General features: G+C 40.0%; 1 protein-coding gene across 13 annotated transcripts in view; it reads right to left on the bottom strand.

Annotated features, from left to right (window-relative positions):
- Nucleotides 1-1316: 1316 nt before the first annotated feature.
- PPP1R9A (protein phosphatase 1 regulatory subunit 9A) overlaps nt 1317-21242 on the bottom strand; it is a 320221-nt gene continuing 300295 nt past the window's right edge. For 4 of the 13 annotated variants that reach the window (XM_043588903.1, XM_043588901.1, XM_043588907.1 and 1 more), the window contains 8 exons: nt 21063-21150; nt 20886-20963; nt 18627-18755; nt 8559-8757; nt 6411-6530; nt 5539-5562; nt 4251-4433; nt 1317-2893 (listed from right to left, as the gene is read on the bottom strand). In XM_043588903.1, coding sequence (XP_043444838.1) covers nt 2684-2893; nt 4251-4433; nt 5539-5562; nt 6411-6530; nt 8559-8757; nt 18627-18755; nt 20886-20963; nt 21063-21150 — 1031 coding nt within the window. In that variant the 3' untranslated portion in view covers nt 1317-2683. The remainder of the gene's footprint in view (nt 2894-4250; nt 4434-5538; nt 5563-6410; nt 6531-8558; nt 8758-18626; nt 18756-20885; nt 20964-21062; nt 21151-21242) is intronic. The other 9 variants (XM_043588906.1, XM_043588910.1, XM_043588908.1 and 6 more) reach the window with 6 other exon arrangements.

The following is a 21242-nucleotide window of genomic DNA, read 5'->3' as shown; positions in this document are numbered from 1 at the left end:
GCACTAGAGTCAAGAGAAGAAATAATACGAAAACCAAATGTTCATAAGATCTGAGGTCCTGCACTTTGTTTTCACACTCTTTGATCAATCAGTTTACACTCTGTCCTTTGTCGGACAGTCAAATCGAGTGCCTTTTATGATTTCAGCAGTTTTAAGTAGTAATAATATTAAAGTAACTCGCTAAGACCTAAAATTACCATAACTTAACTTAACAAACCAAAATAGTTACAATACAAACTAAGTGATTTGAGGAATAAGAATCCGATTTATAATATTTTCAGTTGATCACTGACCTAAACATTGGAAGTGTACAAATAAAGTTCAAGAACAATACTTTTAAGACATTTAAGAAAATGCAATAAATTATGTGCAGAGACTGAGACTTACAGACATTTCCAGTATGTACATCCATTTTCAAATAACACCAAAGTATAAACATAACTTAAAATAATCCTCCTCTATTTCCACTCCTAAAATGAATACAGAGAAAAACTTCCAGTGTGATCCAGATCACCTTTTTTCCCCCAAAGATAAGCAAAAATGGCCAAAATTTACAATAGCAAGCACTAGTATTCCCAGATTTTGACTAATGTAGTCTTTTAGTATTAGACAAGATCTGCTGAATTTTGTAGTTCATGAATAGTGGTGGTTCCTTGTTTCTCATGATATTAATAAATAGCAAAGCACCACACATCTCAAATATTAATAGAGTATCCAGTATGGCAGTTTCATTATCATACTCCAAATGAAGATAGTCAGAAAAACATACATAGTGACTCTGATAATTGTAAAACACAATATTAACTTGTGTCAATGTTTCTGAGTATTGAATGATCTGTACCAGCGACAAAAGAACTGAAGTATAACAGACAATACTCTGTCACTGAAAAGGAAACAGGCCTTAGGGAAAGAACAGCATTATAAATTTCTAGTTCAGCCAATTCCAGATTTCAGATATTCAAGCAAGCAAAAAAAAAAAAATCACAATATTCAAAATACAAGATGGTGCTATATGGGCAAGAGCCCTTTTACATTATCTATGACCTGTAACCTTCAAAAGCCTTCCCTCAAGCTCTGTGTATACAACATTTCTAGTGAAAGATATGGACAGAGGTCCCATTCCCCCCGCCCCCACCCCCACCATTACCCCCACCATGTAGTAAAGGAAGTAAAATACAAGTCCAAGAATTTATCTGGCCTCAACTCTTATTTTGAAACTCGTCCCTTGGAAAGCGGATGACCTTGTTTTTACAGCCAACGTAGGAAAGACAACCAGAAACACAAGCATAAAAAGCAAAACAACAAACAACAACCAATCATTTGAAATCTCTCCAGATAAATTTATTTTCGCCTCCTTCTGCCCTAATCTCCTACACTTGAATTAATTTGATGAAATACTGAAATCCTTAATACTGGGTTTAAAATAAGTATTAACTGTCTCCACTGGTAGACTGTATCCTGTGTACTCTCTTAAACAAACTTGAACCGTAAAGTGGAAATCTCTAAAGAGTGAAAGAGAATGGCTCAGAAAAAACATTCGAAACGTCTCTAAAATGTAACTGTCAGCTCTCCTTTACGGGAACATTCCGTGTGTTCAATAAAATAGCTTCTCTGGTTGAACGCTACTCAAATCTAAATTTTCTCTAACTGGTATTTCTATTTTTCTTAAAAGTACATTTGTTAAAACACTAACTGAGCCCACTTGGGAAATCTTAAGTAGAAAATATGTGACAAGTTCCTGATTGTGTCACAGTCAGGCCGAAGACCAGCCAGAATGTTCCCCAGGAGAGGAAACCTGAAAACGTTGGTTTCCTTAAAAAATCAATTTCCTGTTCAATTTGTTGGGGGAAAAAGGAACTACATTATGTGTGTCAGTGTTGCTGAAGTACTGAACATGCAGCAGTAGCAAAGTAAACAATGGATCCCAATATCCCATGGCTGTGCTAATGTCTGATTTTTTTCTTTGTTCGGCTAAATCTGGAGGATAAATGTTACTCTCAGAACCCCAAGGTAATACCCACATCCACAGTCTTAAGGCTTTTTGCTTCCTTCTGGGGTTAACAAATAACTATAATTCTTTTCTCTCTTTCTGATGCCCCGCAAACAGAAGAGTTTGCTTGCCTTTGGCCACAGTACGTAATCATGTTACAGAGCACCCATGTTTCTACAGTGGGGTTGTCTCACTGTCCAGACACAAAAATGAGGGGGAAACTTTCCCACATGCTGGGATAGATTCTGGAGCCCAGATCTCATGGCAGAGTGGTGCTCTCGGCCATGCAGATACGTGCTATTGCCCAGTTTCAGGATTCCCAGACTGAAAAGTCACGGCCCTCCATTAACAATACCTGGGGTGTTTCACGCTTTTGTTGGGCAGGGTGACATCCATTTTCCAAGCAACGCAACCCACCCAACACAACACAAGAGCATAGTAAGAGAGAGAGAAACACAGCTATTTTGCATCTTTCACAAATGAGATCCTTGGTTTGGCAAGAAACCAAAGGAGGCTTGGGATTATTTCAGTAGGCAAAAATTAAAATAGTATTCGATTATTGCAGAAAATGCAGTTATGCAACACGTGGTTCCCCCATCTGCCTAGCGCACATCACCCCTGCCATCAGTTCCTTAATCCTCCAGAGGAGAGTGGGGCAGGAAGAGGGGAGACTTGTCTGAGAGAGGGTGTGTGTTACTGCTCACCAGCGCCCTCTGTGGCAGCTGTCATCTTTTCGTTCTTTTTAGACTTCCTCTGCATTTGTTCTTGTTCCTTCCTCCTCAGCTTTTCTCTTTGTTTTTCCATTTTCTCTTGGGCCTTCCGAGCCTTCTCTAGAGATACCTTCATTTCCTTCAGTTTTTTTTTTACCACTGCTCGGTCCTGGGATGACGTCATTCCCAGAGCCTAGGAAGGAAATACATAAGCAAATTGAATTTGAAAACCAGTGACCTCTCTGCTCAGGAAGAGGTTGATATCACAATATGTTCAAACTCAAGAACTAATTTAAACATAATCAAAGAGGTAAGAAACTAGGAAAAGCTGATGACATTTGCCAAAAATCTCCATACTTGGGGGCTGAGCTTTATTTGTTCTTTGAAGTTCCTAGCCCAGTAGGCCCTAAACCCCATTAAGTAAGTGCTTTCCAAACTGGTAATTAATGGGTGAATGAATTTTTAAAAGGGGGCACAGTTCTGCTTCCCCAACCTTTGGGCTGTAGACATTTACAAGTAAACATATTGCTAAACTCATCAATATTTTTAAAAGATAGGAGTGGGCACCTGCTGCCATAGAAGCCTCCAAGAAGGGCAGGGAGAATGAAATGGCTTCCTTTCTCCCAATGTAATCATTTACAATGAGGACCAAAAATGTCTTTGAGGCTGGAATGCTCATGTCAGCATGACTAGCCATTTTCTCCCTGTAGGCAGACCTATAAAGGAATCCTGTTAATGAGGAGGCTGCTCGATGAGCTTGGAATTCAGAATAAGGGGAGTTGGTTGCGTACTTTAAATGTTTCATGACCTTCAGAATCAACAGCAGGATGCATCCATCTCCCCAACAGGGACAGCCTTCAATGGGGCCTTCATATTCACAGACTATTGATTGATTTCTAACCTTTTCAAGACTGTCAAGAGATACTCATCTGCCCTTCAGCCCAGCAGGGGGCTGAGGTTGGGGGTGGGGAGCCGAATGTAAGTTCTTTTTGCCCTTTTCCACAGGGGTAGGTACCCCCTCAGTCTCTAAAAGGGATGAACTGGACAGGTGAAATGAGAGTGGGATGGAGCGGGGGGGAGACACGGCCTGCACGTACTTGGGGAAGAAAGTTCTGTGGAGAATATCATCCCCGTTTTGGAGAGGTGTGCAGGGAAGAGTGGGGGCGGAGAAGAAATGAATAAAGACGGAAAGATTCATGGATTTAGGTTTTAACTCTAATGTGATGAAAGAGAGTCCACATTGGCCATTATTACAACTCATACTACACAGGAAGTCAGTAGAGTTCATACATGGACCATGTGTTGCTAGGGGAAGCAATGGAGTGAGTCCCTAGCTCTCCTACTTGGCAGCCTACTGTTTGGCTTAGAATCCTTGACGACTTTCCAAAACTTCATTTACTACTCAGAAATAATGCAACGTCCTTTCTGCTGACCGTTGATGAGAATTACCTCTCAGATATGCAGATGCTCTTATCTAATGAAAACATTTTAGGTGCTATGTGCAATACAAATCATACCTGGTAACCTAACACAGACATATAATTCTTTACCTTAAGTTTATTTCCATCCAACTGCAGGAGTTGCTCTCCAGTGATGTTTTGGGCACTGAATTCAGATACATACTGCTCCAGATTTAGGCTCATTAGCCAGTGAGAAACCTGCTGCACGCTCCATTCATGAACGGCCCGATTCTGACACTGACTGTGTTTGGGAGACTGTCCATCATCAAGGATCTGAGGTAGGAATGTTACGCAGCGTTGTTAAAGGACCAAGATGCTAGGGCTCGGCACGGCTTATTATGCTATCAAAAGGAATCTCTTGCCTACTAGAGCCACATTTATTTTTAAACCATAAAATGATTAAGCTATGGTTCTAGTTGTGTGTGTGACACACACACACACACACGTAATTATCACCTACATTGTTTAGGTATTTGGAAATTTAAAAATTCCCCCAGATAAAGCGGCATTATTAATGTAGGATGTTTTATATTGAAAAATACACTCCAATGTTGCAAGTCTTACGCTAGAACACTTTGGAAAGATTATGAGATGCAGAAAACGAGTATTTCATTAATCTCTATATGCAATGCATCACTCTGCATGTAGCCTCGGATAAGACGTTGGAGATATATAAAAATACATTTAAAAATATTGAGGTATCTTTCCCTTAGAAGGGGACGGCATTACGTCCTCAAGCGTTGTTAGGGGAAATTTCACAGCCATGATTTCATGTGAGCAGCAAGCGAACCTGTGAGGAAGGCAGGGCAGGTAATGTCCATAATGACTTTTAATAAACGAGGGAAGTGAGGCTCGGCAAGTCTACAGATCTGTCCGAGACCACGCAGCTAGCAACCGGTAGAGCTCAACAGGTAGTGGTTTATTCCAAATCTTAGGCTCTGCCCAGAGCAGAACATCACTTTTAATAGTGCAGAGGGCAGCTTGGTCCCTAGCACCTCTAAGCTGAGAGGCGATGAAGATGAAGACAGGTCTGGGAGGAAAGACAAGGGTCACCTCGGGGAACACTGACAAGGGGATGGGGTAAGCCGAGATGAAGGCAAAGGAGGTGGAACAGAATGGACTGTGTCAGGGTAATGGCGATGGGGGATCAGTCGAGGGACTCTGGAGGTAGAATGTGGTGATCCTCTTGACTCAGAAATATCTTTTAAACTTAGATAGAGACAAGGGCAGAGAGTGAAACTATTTAGGACAAGGAAATCCTCCACCACAGACACCAGTATTCTTGCATCGTTTGAGTTTTAAATCATTTTGCAGAGAGAGAAGAGAAGGTTCGAACAATACCACATAAGCCACCACACGCAGCCCACTGATAGCTCACCTCGTCATCTATCATATCCAGGCTCTGAGTGAGGGAGCAACAAAGGAATCAAAAAGAAAAGTGTTATAGAAATAGGAAACACAACATACACAGTACAAAGTTTTAAAATTAAAATCACGCCAAGCCTGAAGAGTATGGGCAGAAACACTTAAGAGAAAAAAGTTTCATAAAACAAAAATCATGTTAGAAAGAAATAACTTAGAACAAATACTCGCAGCAACAATGTCTTTATTTACAGTGCTTCTCTCCCTCCCACCCCCTGCCCTAAATACTGGTATTTGTTCCTCTCCTTACCTCTTGGGGCACTAAGTCAATCACTAATGTAATATCCTGCTTCTCTGTACACATTTATCTTCTGGGAATTCTTGGCAATGCTAATTTGACCCTGGCTTCTAAATAAGTGATTCTCACCCAGTTTTCCTTCCTTTTGGGAACTGTATACCTCTCTCTATCTCCACTGCAGAGGTTCTCAGTGAGGGGCCATGCCCTACTCAGAGGGAATATCAGAGTCCTGGGGCAGAGGTGATGATGGGGGGGGGAGGTGAGTGAGAAAGGGGAGGGATAGTCTGTCAACTCCCCTGATTCCTGAGCTGTTCCCTATGTGTGCTCTCTAGTGCCCAGGCTCCCATCTCCACCCCTCTGGTTACCATCATCTCAATTACATCAGAGAAAGGCGGAGGAGGTCCCTGGAGGGCTTAAAGGGCTCGGAAACAGTCCTTTGTCTTCACGTTGAGATAGAGAGGGAGAGAAATCATGATTTCCTATCAAGCATGAAACCATGATCCCAATGATTTATAACAAAGTCTACTTAAGAACGTCTTCCTGGTGGTAGGTGATGGGAACAGTGGAGGATCTGAGTGCCATGAGCATACCTCATCTGATGACAGCACTAAGGACTGGGAGAGCCCTGTAGTTTTGGGTTCTGCTCCTAGGCCGCTCAGGTCTGCCGAACTGGTGCTGCTGGGACTGAAGTCATCATTGAAGGTAAAATTCTGTAAAAGTAGATGAAGCTCAGTGTTAAATGAACACAGCGAGGGAACCAGAGGTAGGTGTATTTGCAAGTTCTAAAAAGCCTCTCTTTAAGTAATCTTAGGAGAAAATCATATTTGGTTTGGTGATGACCTTCAAGTGGCAGTGGTTGAGAGCACTGTGCCTTTTGCAATTGATAGGGAATTCTGGGTGCTTTCTCCATCAGATAGGAGGATAGGTGTTTTGGAGAAATGATTCTTTAATCTCTCTTCAAGGATACGGCATTCATTATCCTCTGCGACTGCTCAGAGGAGTAATATTAATAAGCCTATCTTCTTTGACCCTAATTGTGATGAGTAACAGTGCAAGTAAAAATACAAGATGGTGTGGAGAGCCTGAGTTATTAGGAACAGATGGCCATCCATATTAGAAAGGTAGCTTGAGCACCCCCTGGGAAGGATCGCTTGCTGTTGGCCATGATAAATACTGTGAGAAATGGCAGATCCTCCCCTGGATATAACCTTCAAGACGATGAGTTCTGGGGGAGGTCACAGACTCAGTGTAAATACATGAGTAGTTACATGCTCAAACACAACTCTCACACAGCATCGACAGAGCACCAGAGAGGCTACAGAACAGGTACACTTTCCAAATAATCACCTGGGTGGGGGGAGCTGGGCAAGGGGTGGGGGGAGGGGTGTGAACAAAAGTTCCTCAGATCTTCATTAAAACGTTCAGTGGATATTAAAGTCAAATACGTTCACAATGACCACATAGCTGCATTCGTGAAAATGTCTTACACCAAATCTGGAGTCTCTCCGTGGCAAGATAATAGTAGAGTTATTCCAACTACATTTAGATTTCTCAGATCCAGTACTAAAAATGTTACAAGATCAGAGTGATCTACTGCTGCCCAGACTCTCTTGCTACTAATTCTAGAATGACTGGCTTCCTAGGAACTCCAAGCCCTTGGCCAACACCATCTTGTTTCATATTCCACTTCCATAGGGATTGGACTGTTAGGTTTCCATTAGGTTCCCTTGCCACTGGGTTCAGTCGGTTGTCAAAAATGAATACCATGCCAGAGGCTGGAGAAATCAGTTCCAAACAAACCCCAAGGTCTGCTAAAACTTCAGACATGGAAACGAAATCCAAGAACGTGGAGAGCTAGGCTAGTAGAACACTTAAGCAGGAGAGCATTTAACACAACACATTACTATTTGATATTGTCAACAGAGACACAGCCCCAAACCCTGTCAAAACCCTGTGAGCTGTTGACCTCAAGAAAAGAGTTAAATTCAAGTAACATTAATCACACATTTCTGTTTGAGAAAGAAAAGCAAACACAGATAAAAGGAGACCAAACAACATGTGAAAGTTAGCCACCGTATGTGCTTCAATAAAATGTTAGGTAAGGTTTGCAGCGTCATGCTGGAAATAACCATTGTGCATTTGAAAACAAACAACATCCATGCCTTGTATTTTCTAATTCTGCTAAAGTTAAGAACTTTGGTGATGAGATTATAAGTTTTTCAACATGGAAGTTTGATTTAAAAGAAGATATAAGCAAGGGGGCTATGGCAGCATTGGTTTGTTTTAAAGAGTTTCATTTAGATATATTGAACACGTATTCAGTCCCAAATTTATTTGTTTTCCAGTAAATCTCGAAGAACGCGGTAAAAATAGTCTTGTAATGTAATTTAAAGTGGCATACTTCGTAAACAGATCTATCATACTGGTCCATGACTCAAATGCATCTTTCCCAGCATGGCTTAACTGTCAAACTGAGATTAAACAGCAGTATGTGAAAAGACAGGCAAATCAAAGATTAACGTACAATCTAGAATGGAACAGAATTAAAGAAGGTGATGGTTAACGGAGGCTTTCTTTCTCCCCACACAGGAAATACCATGCATGGTTTATTGCAGTGTTATCACATTGGTTTCTCAGGTCCAGAGTAAACACACAAGTTGAGAATGCTTTCCAAAGACTGAAGAGGAGGAAGGATTTGGGGTTTTCTTGTTTGCTTTTTAAATCCATGTGTTGTCTACCTTGGACCCCTTTTTATCTGAAATTAGAGTTTCAGGAGAAGGCTGAAGGGGACTTGTAGGTGAAGGCAGGTTTCTGAAGGAATAGGATCCTTTTCGGCTTTCGTTAAACCACGAGAAAGGCATGCATGGTGAGCGGGTGGTGACCTGCGCTGTGGGGGATGGCTTCGGTTTCCAGTGTTCCAGCCTGCCTCTGAAGATCCTGTATTATGAGACAAATGGGCACGTTAGAAAAAGAAAGGGCAGATGTGACACTTGTTTAACTGAATTCTGAAGGGACTCTGAATCAAGTTCGAAGTAAGAGTTTGAGATATTGTTCTACACAACAGAGGAAAAAATTTGCATTTTTTACTAGGACATTAAGCTTAGTAGCTACCTTGTTTGAACTGAAATGGATTCTACAACAATGGTCAACATTTCCCCACCCCCACCACCTCTTTTTTTTTTTTAAGTTGCACAGAGCCCCATGTGGGGCTCAAACTCACGAACTGTGAGATCATGACCTGAACTGAAACCAAGAGACAGATGTTTAACCAACAAAGCCACCCGCGTGCCCCGCGGTCAGCGGTCAACATTTTCATAGTGCTTTGCCATAGCGAATTCTTAGGAAATTTGCCTGATAAATGCATGTGGGTGAATTAAAGTCAGGGTGGGGCACCATCTTTCTAGAACTGCTACAAGGTTAACCATTGCAGCTGTCCCCTTATTTGGGTGACACAGCAGTGCCTTACCATTAGTGCCATTAGCTCTTAGCCAGCATTCTTTCCTGGCCTCCTCTGAACTCATGCTGCCAAGAGTATGAGACTTTGGAAAATGATGTATTTAAATACTTTGGAAATGTCAGGGCTTATGATGCTTGAAGCAGAACACATCCCTTATTGCTTTTTCATCATAATCTGAGTGCCTTTTTCTAGGAGGAGACCAGGCCACAAGTCTTAATACCCTACTTGGAGGTCCAGGGTCGACCACCTCTCGAGTACATGGCCTTGGTCTTCTCTTAGCCTCTATTTCCTCCTGGAAATAAAACGTGGGTATTTTATGTATCTCCTATGTAGTTGTTAAGAATTACATGAGATAGTATGCGTGAAAGTGCTTGGGAATCTGTGAAAGTATGAAGGTCTATGGTTATTGTTTAACATTGAAAGGATTCAAAGTCATTTGAGAAACACAGTTTGAAGACTGATATTCTTATCAGTGCAAGTACTTGCATATTTATATTTATCTTTTGGTTAGAGAAAAATAATTACCCAGAGCTGAGGCAGGAATGGACAGCAGTTAATATGCATCTCAGAAGAGGTCAACCCTCAATATGTCCCAATGGTATTTGCTACAATGTTTATTATATGTTAGCTGTTGATGTCATGCCAACAAGGAGATTCCTTTTCAGTTAAAAGTGCCTCCACACCACAGCCAGACAACTCAGGACCCACAGGCTTCTCAACTCTCATTTCAAGTTTACATAACTAGTAGAACACTCCTAACAGTCCCTGTTTATTTCCAAAGACTACTCTGAGAATCAAATGGGACAATAAATGTAAAAGCATCTTGTTAACGGCAAAGCAATATACAAATATAAAAGGATTACAAAAATAACGATTAAAGAGAATGGAGACATCAGTGAAATTTTGGTAGAATATTGAGATCGTAGTTTGGGTGAGTAAAATAGTTGGTCATTTAAAGATTCCAGAATACCTGATGATTATGATGGTGAGTTCCTTAAAAAACAAACAGACAAACAATAAAAGGGACTGTAAGGATAAGACAGAAAGCCCAATGAGAGATGTTGGTCAACCTTCAATTTCATCCTAAAGTCTAAATTAAAAAAAATTCTGTATCCTTAATTCTACTTACTTACTATCAAAAGATGGGGCAGAGGGGGTACAATAATTGAACTTGAGACATCATACTAGCAGAGGCAGACTGGTATTCTGCAAGAAGCACTTTTTATTCCTGGGTCATGGACCAGTGCAGTGTTTCCCAAACAAGTCTGGTAAGAATCATCTAGGGCACATGCTCAAATACAGATTCATAGGCACCTAGAATTCCTGAATTTGAATGTGGGACAGAGGAAGGGAGGAGTTTGCCTGGAATCTATATTTTAACACATGTCTGAGCTGACATTTAAAGTTTTTAATAATATCTACATTTATTTATATTATCCTGGATGCAAGGATGAGGCTTCTGGAACAGAACAAGTTACCATTTACTTACAGAAAATGATTGCACTGGTTCCATGCCCTAATTTCTTCTTTCTAGAGAGACACAATGAAAACCAGTTGTCATCCCATACTTGGTCTACACTGTAGGTAAGGAATCTAAACAATGCCAATCTGGGTGATTATATAGGAGAGGGACATAGTGCTGTTCTTACCTCCCCTCTGGCAGAGGGAGAGAAATCTTATCTCTTTAGTGTAAACAAATTCAACTAGGGAAGGATCTTTGGTCCTTACCCTTCAGAAAGTAATATATTGTCTTGGGGGGAGATAAGACCAACAGCTCAGGCTGAACAACCCTGGGAATGTCTCCATCAAGCTGGGTCTCATCCTCTCTCCCCATCCTACTCCTTGAAACTTTACCTCTGGGGAGGTAAATCTGTGCAGTTCTCACTATCTATCCAGTCATAATTTAGCTTTTGAGGCTTGACTTTGAAGCTCAGGTCCCAGAGTCCAGTAAAAATGTTCAGAAGCTTCTAACTGTGCAGAAACACAAAAATATTTTTTCTGCAGTTCCACATTCTTATAACTGGACATGTTTGAGATAAACTGGACCTAAAGATTATTTCCCCCTTTGGTTACAAACTTCTGGATCAATTAATCAAAGTATCACGGAAGCTTTTTTTTTTTTTTTAAGAGTTCCACCCATAATTCAAAAAGGCACAGTAGGGTTTAAATATATGGATATTATTTTAAAGTTTATAAACAGGTTATAATTAATGAAAGCATGGCTATCTTGTCCTATTCCCAGTGAACTGCCTTTGAAACAATGCTTTTGGGACAGTCACCACCATAGCCATTTTTCTTTTTAATAGGCGGGAAATAAGAATATTTTTGCCTACCTGCTGTCATTCGAATGCCTTATTTGAAAAGGACTTTCAGTTCAACATCTATTCTGACCATACAACATTTTAAACAAAATTCCAAGACCACATCTAATTAAACTTTTTCATAAAAGCCTCAATTCCAGGAAAATATTCAAGACTAATAATCCCATGACAAATTGTACGTGCAGCACTGAAGACCGATCCAGAGGCCATAGTGAGTGTGATGAATGACATCATGGATGCTCAGATTCCAGTGACATTCAGAGGCTTTCTTCTCCAGCTTTCTATGCAAGATGATGGAAGAAGTGGAGGAGCAGTCACGTAGAAAGCAAAGAAAGCCTACTTGTAAGGAAACAACCATGGTCCTCAAAGCTGCAAACCACCAGGTCCTGGCCTCTCTTGAAGAGGATTTTCCAGACTGACTGTGCCCCTGCTGAGGCTGTATCCTGTACCCCTCATTTCTTTGCGTAGCCTCGACTCTAAAACCCCATGAACTGATATAATCTCTGTGTGTTTCCTAGTATACCGAATGGTTAGTATGCTTCCATTTGCTTGGACCCAAAGTATATTCACTTAAAAAAGCAAACTCTCCATTACTTTATAATTACAGATCCATCAGCTTACCAGACATATTTTCTAAAATAAATACCAATGTCCCTCTGGACAATATGAATTCTTGGGCCTACAAAAGGAGCAGAGAGAGTTTGGAAATAGTCGTGCCTTACTGACCACTCAGAGTCTGTTTCACTTTGTGGAGAAATCTGTCAAGAATAACATAAAATTCTTCCCTTCTTTCTCCTTCCTTCCCTTTCTTCCCTCCCTCGCTCCCTCTATTGACTTTTTTGACTCTGAGAGCTGGTTATGGTGTAAGGTGCATAAGCTTCATATAGATCCTTAATAATCCCCTTGAAAAATCAAGATTGGTAGAAATGAATGTTTACTGGATCTGAAAATAGTTTTCAGAGGGTCAAAATAGGTATGTGTTCTGTAATTCATCTTCTTTTTTAACTTGTACACTAAAGTCTCACTATCATTTTTGGTAAAAATGCAATTACAAGTCACGGATGTAACCCCGATTGTTTTACTGTTAGTAACTGAGAAAAAGAATGGCTTCAAATTAAATCTCTGAAATATTAAATTGCCAAGGGTGTGTGTGTGTGATGTGTGTGAGGTGGAGGGAGTAATTGCTTCCCGGCATTTAAGTGGTTTATAGCTCACAACTCTAGAGAGCAGCTAACCCAATTCCATACATCTTGAAACCAGTTCATCCTGGGGTCAGCACCCCAAAGTTAAGTTGCCCAGGTAAACATTCCTTAGTAATTCTTTTTTTTTTTTTTTTTTTTTTTTTTTTTTTGGTTTGTCTTACATTAAATACAAGGTGTGTGAAGTTATTCGGAATAGAACTGAATGTTATCAGGATAAATTAGGAGTTCAGGAACTGGCAGAACATAAAAAGTATAAGCATAATATAGACTTTAAGCAGGTAGTTATGGAGGTTAATTAGAGAAAGTTAGGGGCAATCAGAGGAAGGGTTGCAGACTTCCATTTACTCAAATCAGATCAAGTAATTCTGTAAAGTTCTAACATCCACCAAGGAGACTGAAGTTTTAAAGCCAGCTCCTTCTGAAGGGCACTTGGAGACCCTGACAGTTAACAGCTATGACAAGCAGGTGTCCATATGCAGCTTAGGCCAACCACCCTAGACATATCCTGCTTCCAGACCCTGAGTTACGGTCTAAACCTCTAATCCATAACCGATAGCCCATATGAGATGGTAACTCTTTAACCTTAACTTGTGACAGGGTTTCTGGACATGCTAACCACAGAATATGGTAACTTGGCACAGCAAATATTTTAAGGTAAAGGAATCTGACAAATGGTAGGTACTCTGACCTCCCCCACTGCTCCCGAAGCAGGTCATAAGACCCTTACAAGAGAGGTGCCCTCCCTATATACCTGGAGGAAAGGAACATCTTTATCTCTGTAGATGGAGGGACACTTAGAGAAATCTGAAGGAATGAATGAACGAATAGGCCTTGCTAAGCTCCCCACTGTTTACTACTGTTAGTTCATACCCTTATGTTCTATCATATTTTCCAAGACTTTTCAGTCTTCAACTAATCTAGCATTAAAATGCTCAGGCTTAACTGCTTCTCTGAGTCTTCATTTCCTTATAAAGTTTCCTGCATCACACAAAACTTACATTAAATAAATCTGTATGCTTTTCTCTTGTTAATCTATCTTCTGTCAATTTCATTTACAGGACTCCAACCAAAGAACCCAAGAGGGTAGAAGGAAAAAAGGTTATTTTTTTTTTTCCTCCTCTACATTCATATGAGATGGAGTAACTGTTCCTTTAATGAGTTCCCTCCATATTGGGAAGGTTTTTTTTTTTAATTTTTTAAAAATGTTTATTTATTTTTGAGAGAGAGAGGATGAGAGAGAAACAGAGACAGAGAGAGAGAGAGAGGCAGAGACAGACACACAGAATTCGAAGCAGGGTCCAGACTCTGAGCTGTCAACACAGAGCCTGACACGGGGCTTGAACCCACAAACCGTGAGATCATGACCTGAGCGGAAGTTGAACGCTTAACTGACTGAGCCACCCATCGCCCTGGGAAGATTTAAAATGAAACATCAAGAAGATTATGTAAAATAAAATTGATATTATCAAAATAAAAATGTTAGGTTTAGGAATAATAAATATATTGCTGAGGATTTAAGAAAATTTGTATTATTAGAAATCTGAGAAGTTTGTCTGTTGATTCTATCTTAATATGATTAATTGTTTAAGATGTAAAATAATCAAATTGATAAGAGCACTGGATGTTTACAGTCACTATGTTACCATTTTAATCTACTAGATTTTTGAGTTTTTTCAAGTGGAAAAGCGTTGACATGTTAGGAATGTAAAAGTTTGTCAAATTTCAAGTGCTGGCAAGTACTTAAAAAGAAAACTGAATAAATTACATTTATAAACGCAGTTTTCTAAAATCAGGACAGGCAATTATGGGGGGAACAAGTCTGTGCTACTGAGTCTAAGCTAACATTATTCAGAGGTCTCCATAAAAGTGACTGCTTTTATTTTTTTACAAAATTTTACTAGGTGTATAAATAAAACAAAAAGATTTGTAAGTTGAACTGAAACTGAAAAAAAAGTAAGTTGTAAAAACTGGAGACTTTAATAAGTTACTTTTAATTTATAACTCAAATAATCCCCTTTTTAAGAATGAAGCAACCTCTGGTCATGAAAAATATCAAGTGAAGGAGAGAATCTGCAGAAGTTATACTGTCAAAATTAAGCACTCTGTAGGAGCTTTACTGAGTTTTCATCACCATTGTTCATGATTTAAATATTTGCTTTAAAACGTGCTGGGCTTGGGGCGCCTGGGTGGCTCAGTCAGTTACACGTACGATTTTGGCTCAGGTCATGATCTCATGGGTCACCAGTTTGAGCTCCACATTGGGCTCTGTGCAGACAGCTCAGAGCCTAGAGCCTGTTTTGGATTCTGTATCTCCCTCTCTCTGCCCCTTCCCTGCTACCTCTCTGTCTGTCTGTCTGTCTGTCTCTCTCTCTCTCAGAAATAATGAATAAACTTTAAAAATAAATTAAATAAAATTACTTAAAAAAAAAAACCCAACAACCTGCCAGGCTCAAATTATTTTGCTATTTTCTAACGGCCATTCTCTTCTGGCCACTTACAATAGCATTTTTGTTTCCTATTTTTTAAAATAATTTTTGAAAAATGTTTATTTATTTACTTTAAGACAGAGAAAGCAGGTATGTGAGCAGGGGAGGGGCAGAAAGACACAGAGAAAATCCCAAGGAGCTCTGCGCTGATAGCCCCAATGAGGGGCTCGATCTCATGAACTGTGAGGTCATGACCTGAGCCGAAATCGCAAGTTGGACACCTAACTCACCAAGCTACGCAGGCGCACCTTTTAAAAGCATACTTTTAATATATTTTTTTAAGAGAAATGTTGGCTCTTCTGTGGGGTGTCTCTGTTAGGCAGAGGCGAGGTGCTGTTCTCTTCAGGCAAATTTGCTCGTCTTGCTCATCAACACTTCTGAAAGGGACTGTTTCCACTCCAGCTCAAGAGCAGAGGCTGTGTGCCCTTGCTCAGCAACAGGGCAGAGCTGCCCTCCAGGCACATGTCACTAGAATGTTCTCAAACTCACTGTAATGCCTTGATTTACCTAAAGGTTCCTTGAGAGAAATATCTATGAAGGGTTGTCTGAACTATAATCCCCAGTCCACTCGTTCTTCAAGATATCACTAAAATCAACAATGGATGAACAAGATGGCCAGCAAAATAGATACAGAGAATACTTTGTTTTACATTCCTCTGATCAGAATGGTTTTAAATAATAATACTAGTAATGATAACTGTTGACATTTATTAAGGACCTAAAACGTGCTTAAATGTGACTCTCAATCCTCCTGATGACCTGAAGAAGTATGAATATTTCCATCTTACAGATGAGGAAACGGACAGACAGGTTAAGGAACTTGCCCAAGACGTTAAGTGGCAGCTATGACTATGACTGAATCCAGGCTCTTTACTCTGACATCATGCTCTTTGCTTTTACTGAAATCCACTGTTATACTTATTATGCAGTTGTTGTTGAAGATTTTATATTTTAAGTACCAACCTTACTTTTTGCTTTACCTTTTTTTCCCCCTATCCAATTTGCCTTTAAAATAAATTATGTTAGGGGCGCCTGGGTGGCGCAGTCGGTTAAGCGTCCGACTTCAGCCAGGTCACGATCTCGCGGTCCGTGAGTTCGAGCCCCGCGTCAGGCTCTGGGCTGATGGCTCGGAGCCTGGAGCCTGCTTCTGATTCTGTGTCTCCCTCTCTCTCTGCCCCTCCCCCGTTCATGCTCTGTCTCTCTCTGTCCCAAAAATAAATAAATGTTAAAAAAAAATTAAAAAAAAATAATAAAATAAATTATGTTATTGTATCTTTTGTACCTCTGTGCATAAACAAATTATATTTGGAACACAGAGGAACAGGTATAGATTTAAAAAAGAATAGACAAGAAGGAGTACACATATTGTGATGAGTGCTGAGTAATGTACAGAACTGGAGTTGAATCATTACACTGTACCTAAAACTAATATGATACTGTATGTTGATTATACTTCAATTATAAAAAATAAAAGAAGAATAAACAAACATGAAAACATGCTAATTTATAGATCAATGAAATGACAAGTTAGAACTCAAAAAGGAGATGTTTTACATAGAATCATACAGATCGACACTATCCAACAGAAATATGAAGTACATATATAAATCAAACTTTTCTGGGAGTCATATAAGAAAAAGGTACAATTAATTTTATTTTATTTAACCCAAAATATTCAAAATATTATTATTTCAATATGTAATTGGTATTATAACATTTTAATAAGATATTTCACTTTTTTTTTCATCCTAAGTCTTTGAAATCCTGCATGCATTTTCTCCTACATTTCAGTATAGACGAGCTACATTTCTAGTGCTCAAAAGCCACATCTGACTGGAGGCTAGCATATTGGACAGCATAGACAGAGATGGATGGGGATCAGAGACTACGGAGTTTGAATCCGCCTAATTATTTTTTGGTGGGAAACGAAGCTCCAAGAAATTCAGAGCCTTGCAAAGCAAGGATGAATGCTTGGATTCCGGCACCGTGATTTCCCACAGTTCATACTTTTAAGATGACTGCAAATTCACTTCCACAAAGGAGTGCCGTCTCCCTCCCTTGTCATTTTCCCACATGTCTAGCCTTGTTCTAAGATACACGTAATTGCTCACAGGGCTTCCCATCGTCCCATTCAGCAACTCAACTGGGAGCTTCTTCCACAGACCTCCAAAGCAGGCACCTCCACTGACATCAGTGGCTACTTACACTAGAATTAGGATAGTATTTTATTTTACTCTTTGGTCTGAACAAGCTCTGACAACTACATGCTTCCTGCTTTTGTTATCTGCTATGCTGCCTATTTAAATCCACATTCACTGAGGACATATTGGAAAAGGATAGAACCAAGCCATATTTTTGGAAGGGCTTATTTATTATTATAAATACTTAACCTTATCTATTTGTTTCATGTTGCTCATGTATTTGAGTCATTATGCCTCCACAAGGAATACAATAAAGTAAACTCTTAACTCCTGAAGAAGGAAAAAACTAAGACCAAGACAGAACTTAGCAAACAGTCTTGCCTCTTTAGAGTCCGACAGCCTCAGGCTATAACTGATTGAATGACCTCATCAGATTTTTACAGCCTAATAATGAAAAGCCTAAGAGATAAGATTACAAACTCAATCCATGAATCATTCCCTCATTTTTCTGAGAATGCTGCATGGAGGTGATGAGTTTATTCCTAGTCCTCCATAGCTGGAAGGGGACCCTGCAGCTCACGGTGCTTATCAGCCACCTACCTGCAGGGGCCCCATGAAACCAACTCAATGCATTAAGCTCCTACAGGGCAGTAACTCTGCTTCCTGCCATATGTTTTAAAAGGTTCTGGGCCCATCATCAATCTCTATAGGAGAACACAGACTGTCATTAGATTTGATTAGCGTTAACCAATTACTGTGACAGCTCAAAAAGTCATTTTTGTGACACAGAAAAAGTCCCTCTTCTTCCCTTGTTCTTTCAGGATTTCAACTCTATGAATTCCTGTCAGTCTTGTCAAAACTTTACTGTAATTACAGATAATTGTACATTTATGATTCTAATTGAAAACGATTTTGTAGCATTGGTATGTGTGTAAATACTTGTGACCACTGAAGCAGAAGGACTCCAGAGTTAATATTTTAAAAACAGAGCTGGCTGGCTGCTGGTGCAAACGCTGGCATTAGCTGTAGGGATAGCCCACCCTTGACTCCCTGCGGTTTGCCTAGAGAAAGGTGAGCACTCACCAACAGGATCAAGATTTGCTTGCTGTTCACTCTGTACAAGGGGGTGATACCCGCTGGCCACTATGATGAAATTGAGTCAAACCTTCTCCCCACTACTGGATGACTCACTTACATCCCTTTTAGGGTGGAGCCTGAAGGTGACAGGTAGTGACTGTCTCAGAAGTCCAGGGACCAAAAGGACCGCAGTGTTACCAGAGAGGTGTCCCAGCTTCTTTCCCGTTGTGTATCTTGGCATTTCTCTCTCCCTGAAATAGTTGCATTATTTATTGCCTTTTTTTTTTTAATCCTGAGTATATTTATAGTTTTCTAAACTTAATTTTAAGGCACATAGTAGACTATTTTATATTTCTTACTCTGAAACCACATGAAGTTAAATTGCTTTTGTGTTGTATCATTGACTTATTTTTCCTGAGACTGGGGTCCTCAATGTAAACAGAGCTTTTTATCCTTTCTCCAGTGCACAACATTAAAAACAAACAAACAAACAAACAAACAAAACAACAATGGACTAACACAATTAATTTGGGAATTATCTCTTCTCATCCCCCACCCTACTGTCCCAGAATCCCAGGAAGAAGGTACAATTTCTCACCAAGTTGTATGCCAGGAAAAAGAAAAAAAAAAAAAAAAAAGAAAGAGTGGAGGACAACCTATAAAACAGGAAAGTGGTCCCCAAGTGATTTTACGATTTTTTATTGTTAGCATTCTGTTTCCTACTTAGTCTACACTAATGAGATGATCCCCAAATTTCAAAAAGAAATTTACACATCATTAGATACATAAATAACTGGAGGTGAGGCATTGTGTTGGAAAGACATCTCGACAGGAAGCACAAGTCCTGTTGCATTAATTGCCCACTGCATAATTGTGGGCAAATCAATTAAATGCTATGAAGGTGAAATTCTTAATACAGTATGGTATTATTTATTATCTGCCTTCCCAATCTTTTTATAAGGACCAAATAAAGTGATAAATGTAAAACTGCTTTGTAACTTGCAAATAATAATTATAGAAAATTGTTATCTTTATTATTAGCTTTAAATACTTATGTGCCACGTACCATTTTATTTATTTTTTAATTTTTTTAATGTTTATTTTTGAGAGAGACAGACAGAGTGTGAGTGGGAGAGGGGCAGAGAGAGAGGGAGACGCAGAATCCGAAGCAGGCTCCAGGCTCTGAGCTGCCAGCACAGAGCCCGACGCGGGGCTTGAACCCACGAACTGTGAGATCATGACCTGAGCCAAAGTTGGATGCTCAACCTACTGTGCCACCCAGGTGCCCCCCCACTTTTTTTTAATGTTTATTTTTGAGAGAGACAGAGTGCAAGTAGGAGAGGGGCGGAGAGAGTTTAAAATTTTTTTTTTAATTTTTTTAATGTTTATTTATTTTTGAGAAAGGGAGAGACAGAGCACAAGCAGGGGAGGGGCAGAGAGAGAGGGAGACAGTATCGGAAGCAGGCTCCAGGCTCTGAGCTGTCAGCACAGAGCCCCATGCAGGGCTCGAACCCATGAACCGTGAGATCATGACCTGAACCGAAGTCGGGCTCTCAACCGACTGAGCCACCCAGGCGCCCCTTAAATTTTTTTTTAATGTTTATTTTTGAGAGAGACAGACAGTGCGAGCAGGAGGGGGACAGAGAGAGAGGCATTTTAAATGCTTTGTATGAAAACTCATTTAATCCTTACACTACAGTAATTAGGTAGCTACTGTTATTTACCCTTACTTCACATGAGGAAGTGGAGGCAAACGGGTTAAATAACTTGTCCAAGATTTTAAAGGTGATAACTCAGAGAGCTCTTATCCAAACCCAGGCAGTCAAGCTCCATGCTTTATTGTCTCCTGATACAAATCTTAAGTTAAAAGTTGACAGCATGCAGTATAAAGCTTACTGCTCTACAGGGAAGTCTTTATTGAACAATAAGCAGAGTTGGTAGGGCCTGAAAAAAAATCAACTAAACAGCTAAGTCCAGCAAGAGACGAGGGTCTTTCTTTCATGCATGGGGACAGAACAGTCTTGAAAGCCAACAAGGTTCTTAAATGTAAAATTACCCTTTCAGACTTAACAAAAACAGGACGCTAGTACTGTGGGTAGCCAGGCAAAAAACCTGAAATGTGCCCAGTTGACATATCACATTGATGCTGTATTTAGATAAACATTTACTGAAACTGCACATGTGACTGTAATTCTGCAACTAAGCCAGTGGATATTCCCAAAGCCAGTGTAGGCTATAACTGGGGCAAGACAAAAACAAGCTGATTGTACAATTTCTCTTTCATCTCACTTCTTGGTAGATTGCCTCAGCTCATGGATACTGACCACTGATTTTGGTGAACAATGGGAGGGGGCCAGAAAGTGTAGATCACCCACCCATACCTGCTACCTGGAGAAAATCTATTGGCTTCTTTTTCTTTCCATTTCTTTCCCTTGTTGGAATTCCTTCGCAAAGGTGCCCTATAACGACAGCACAAAGTCAGAAAGGGGAAACTGACATTTTTCTCTTTTAGTCCTTCCTTCACAGAGGGTTTGTGTGTTACATCATGAAATGCTTACCCCAGATCCACAAACTTGCGCTTAATTTTTCCTCCTTGCACCACCAGTGAACTGGATGCCCTTAGTGATTTGGGATCTTTGGCACCATCTAGGATACACACACATGTGAACAAGACCAATTATTATTATTTTTTTAGGGTATGAGTCAAAAGTCAGTGCATCTCGGAATCTAAGGAGTTT

Source organism: Prionailurus bengalensis, chromosome A2, assembly GCF_016509475.1.
Source record: "Prionailurus bengalensis isolate Pbe53 chromosome A2, Fcat_Pben_1.1_paternal_pri, whole genome shotgun sequence".
NCBI classification, from domain to species: domain Eukaryota; kingdom Metazoa; phylum Chordata; class Mammalia; order Carnivora; family Felidae; genus Prionailurus; species Prionailurus bengalensis.
Note: the sequence above shows the minus strand (reverse complement) of the source record. Positions and strands in the feature narration are given on the sequence as shown.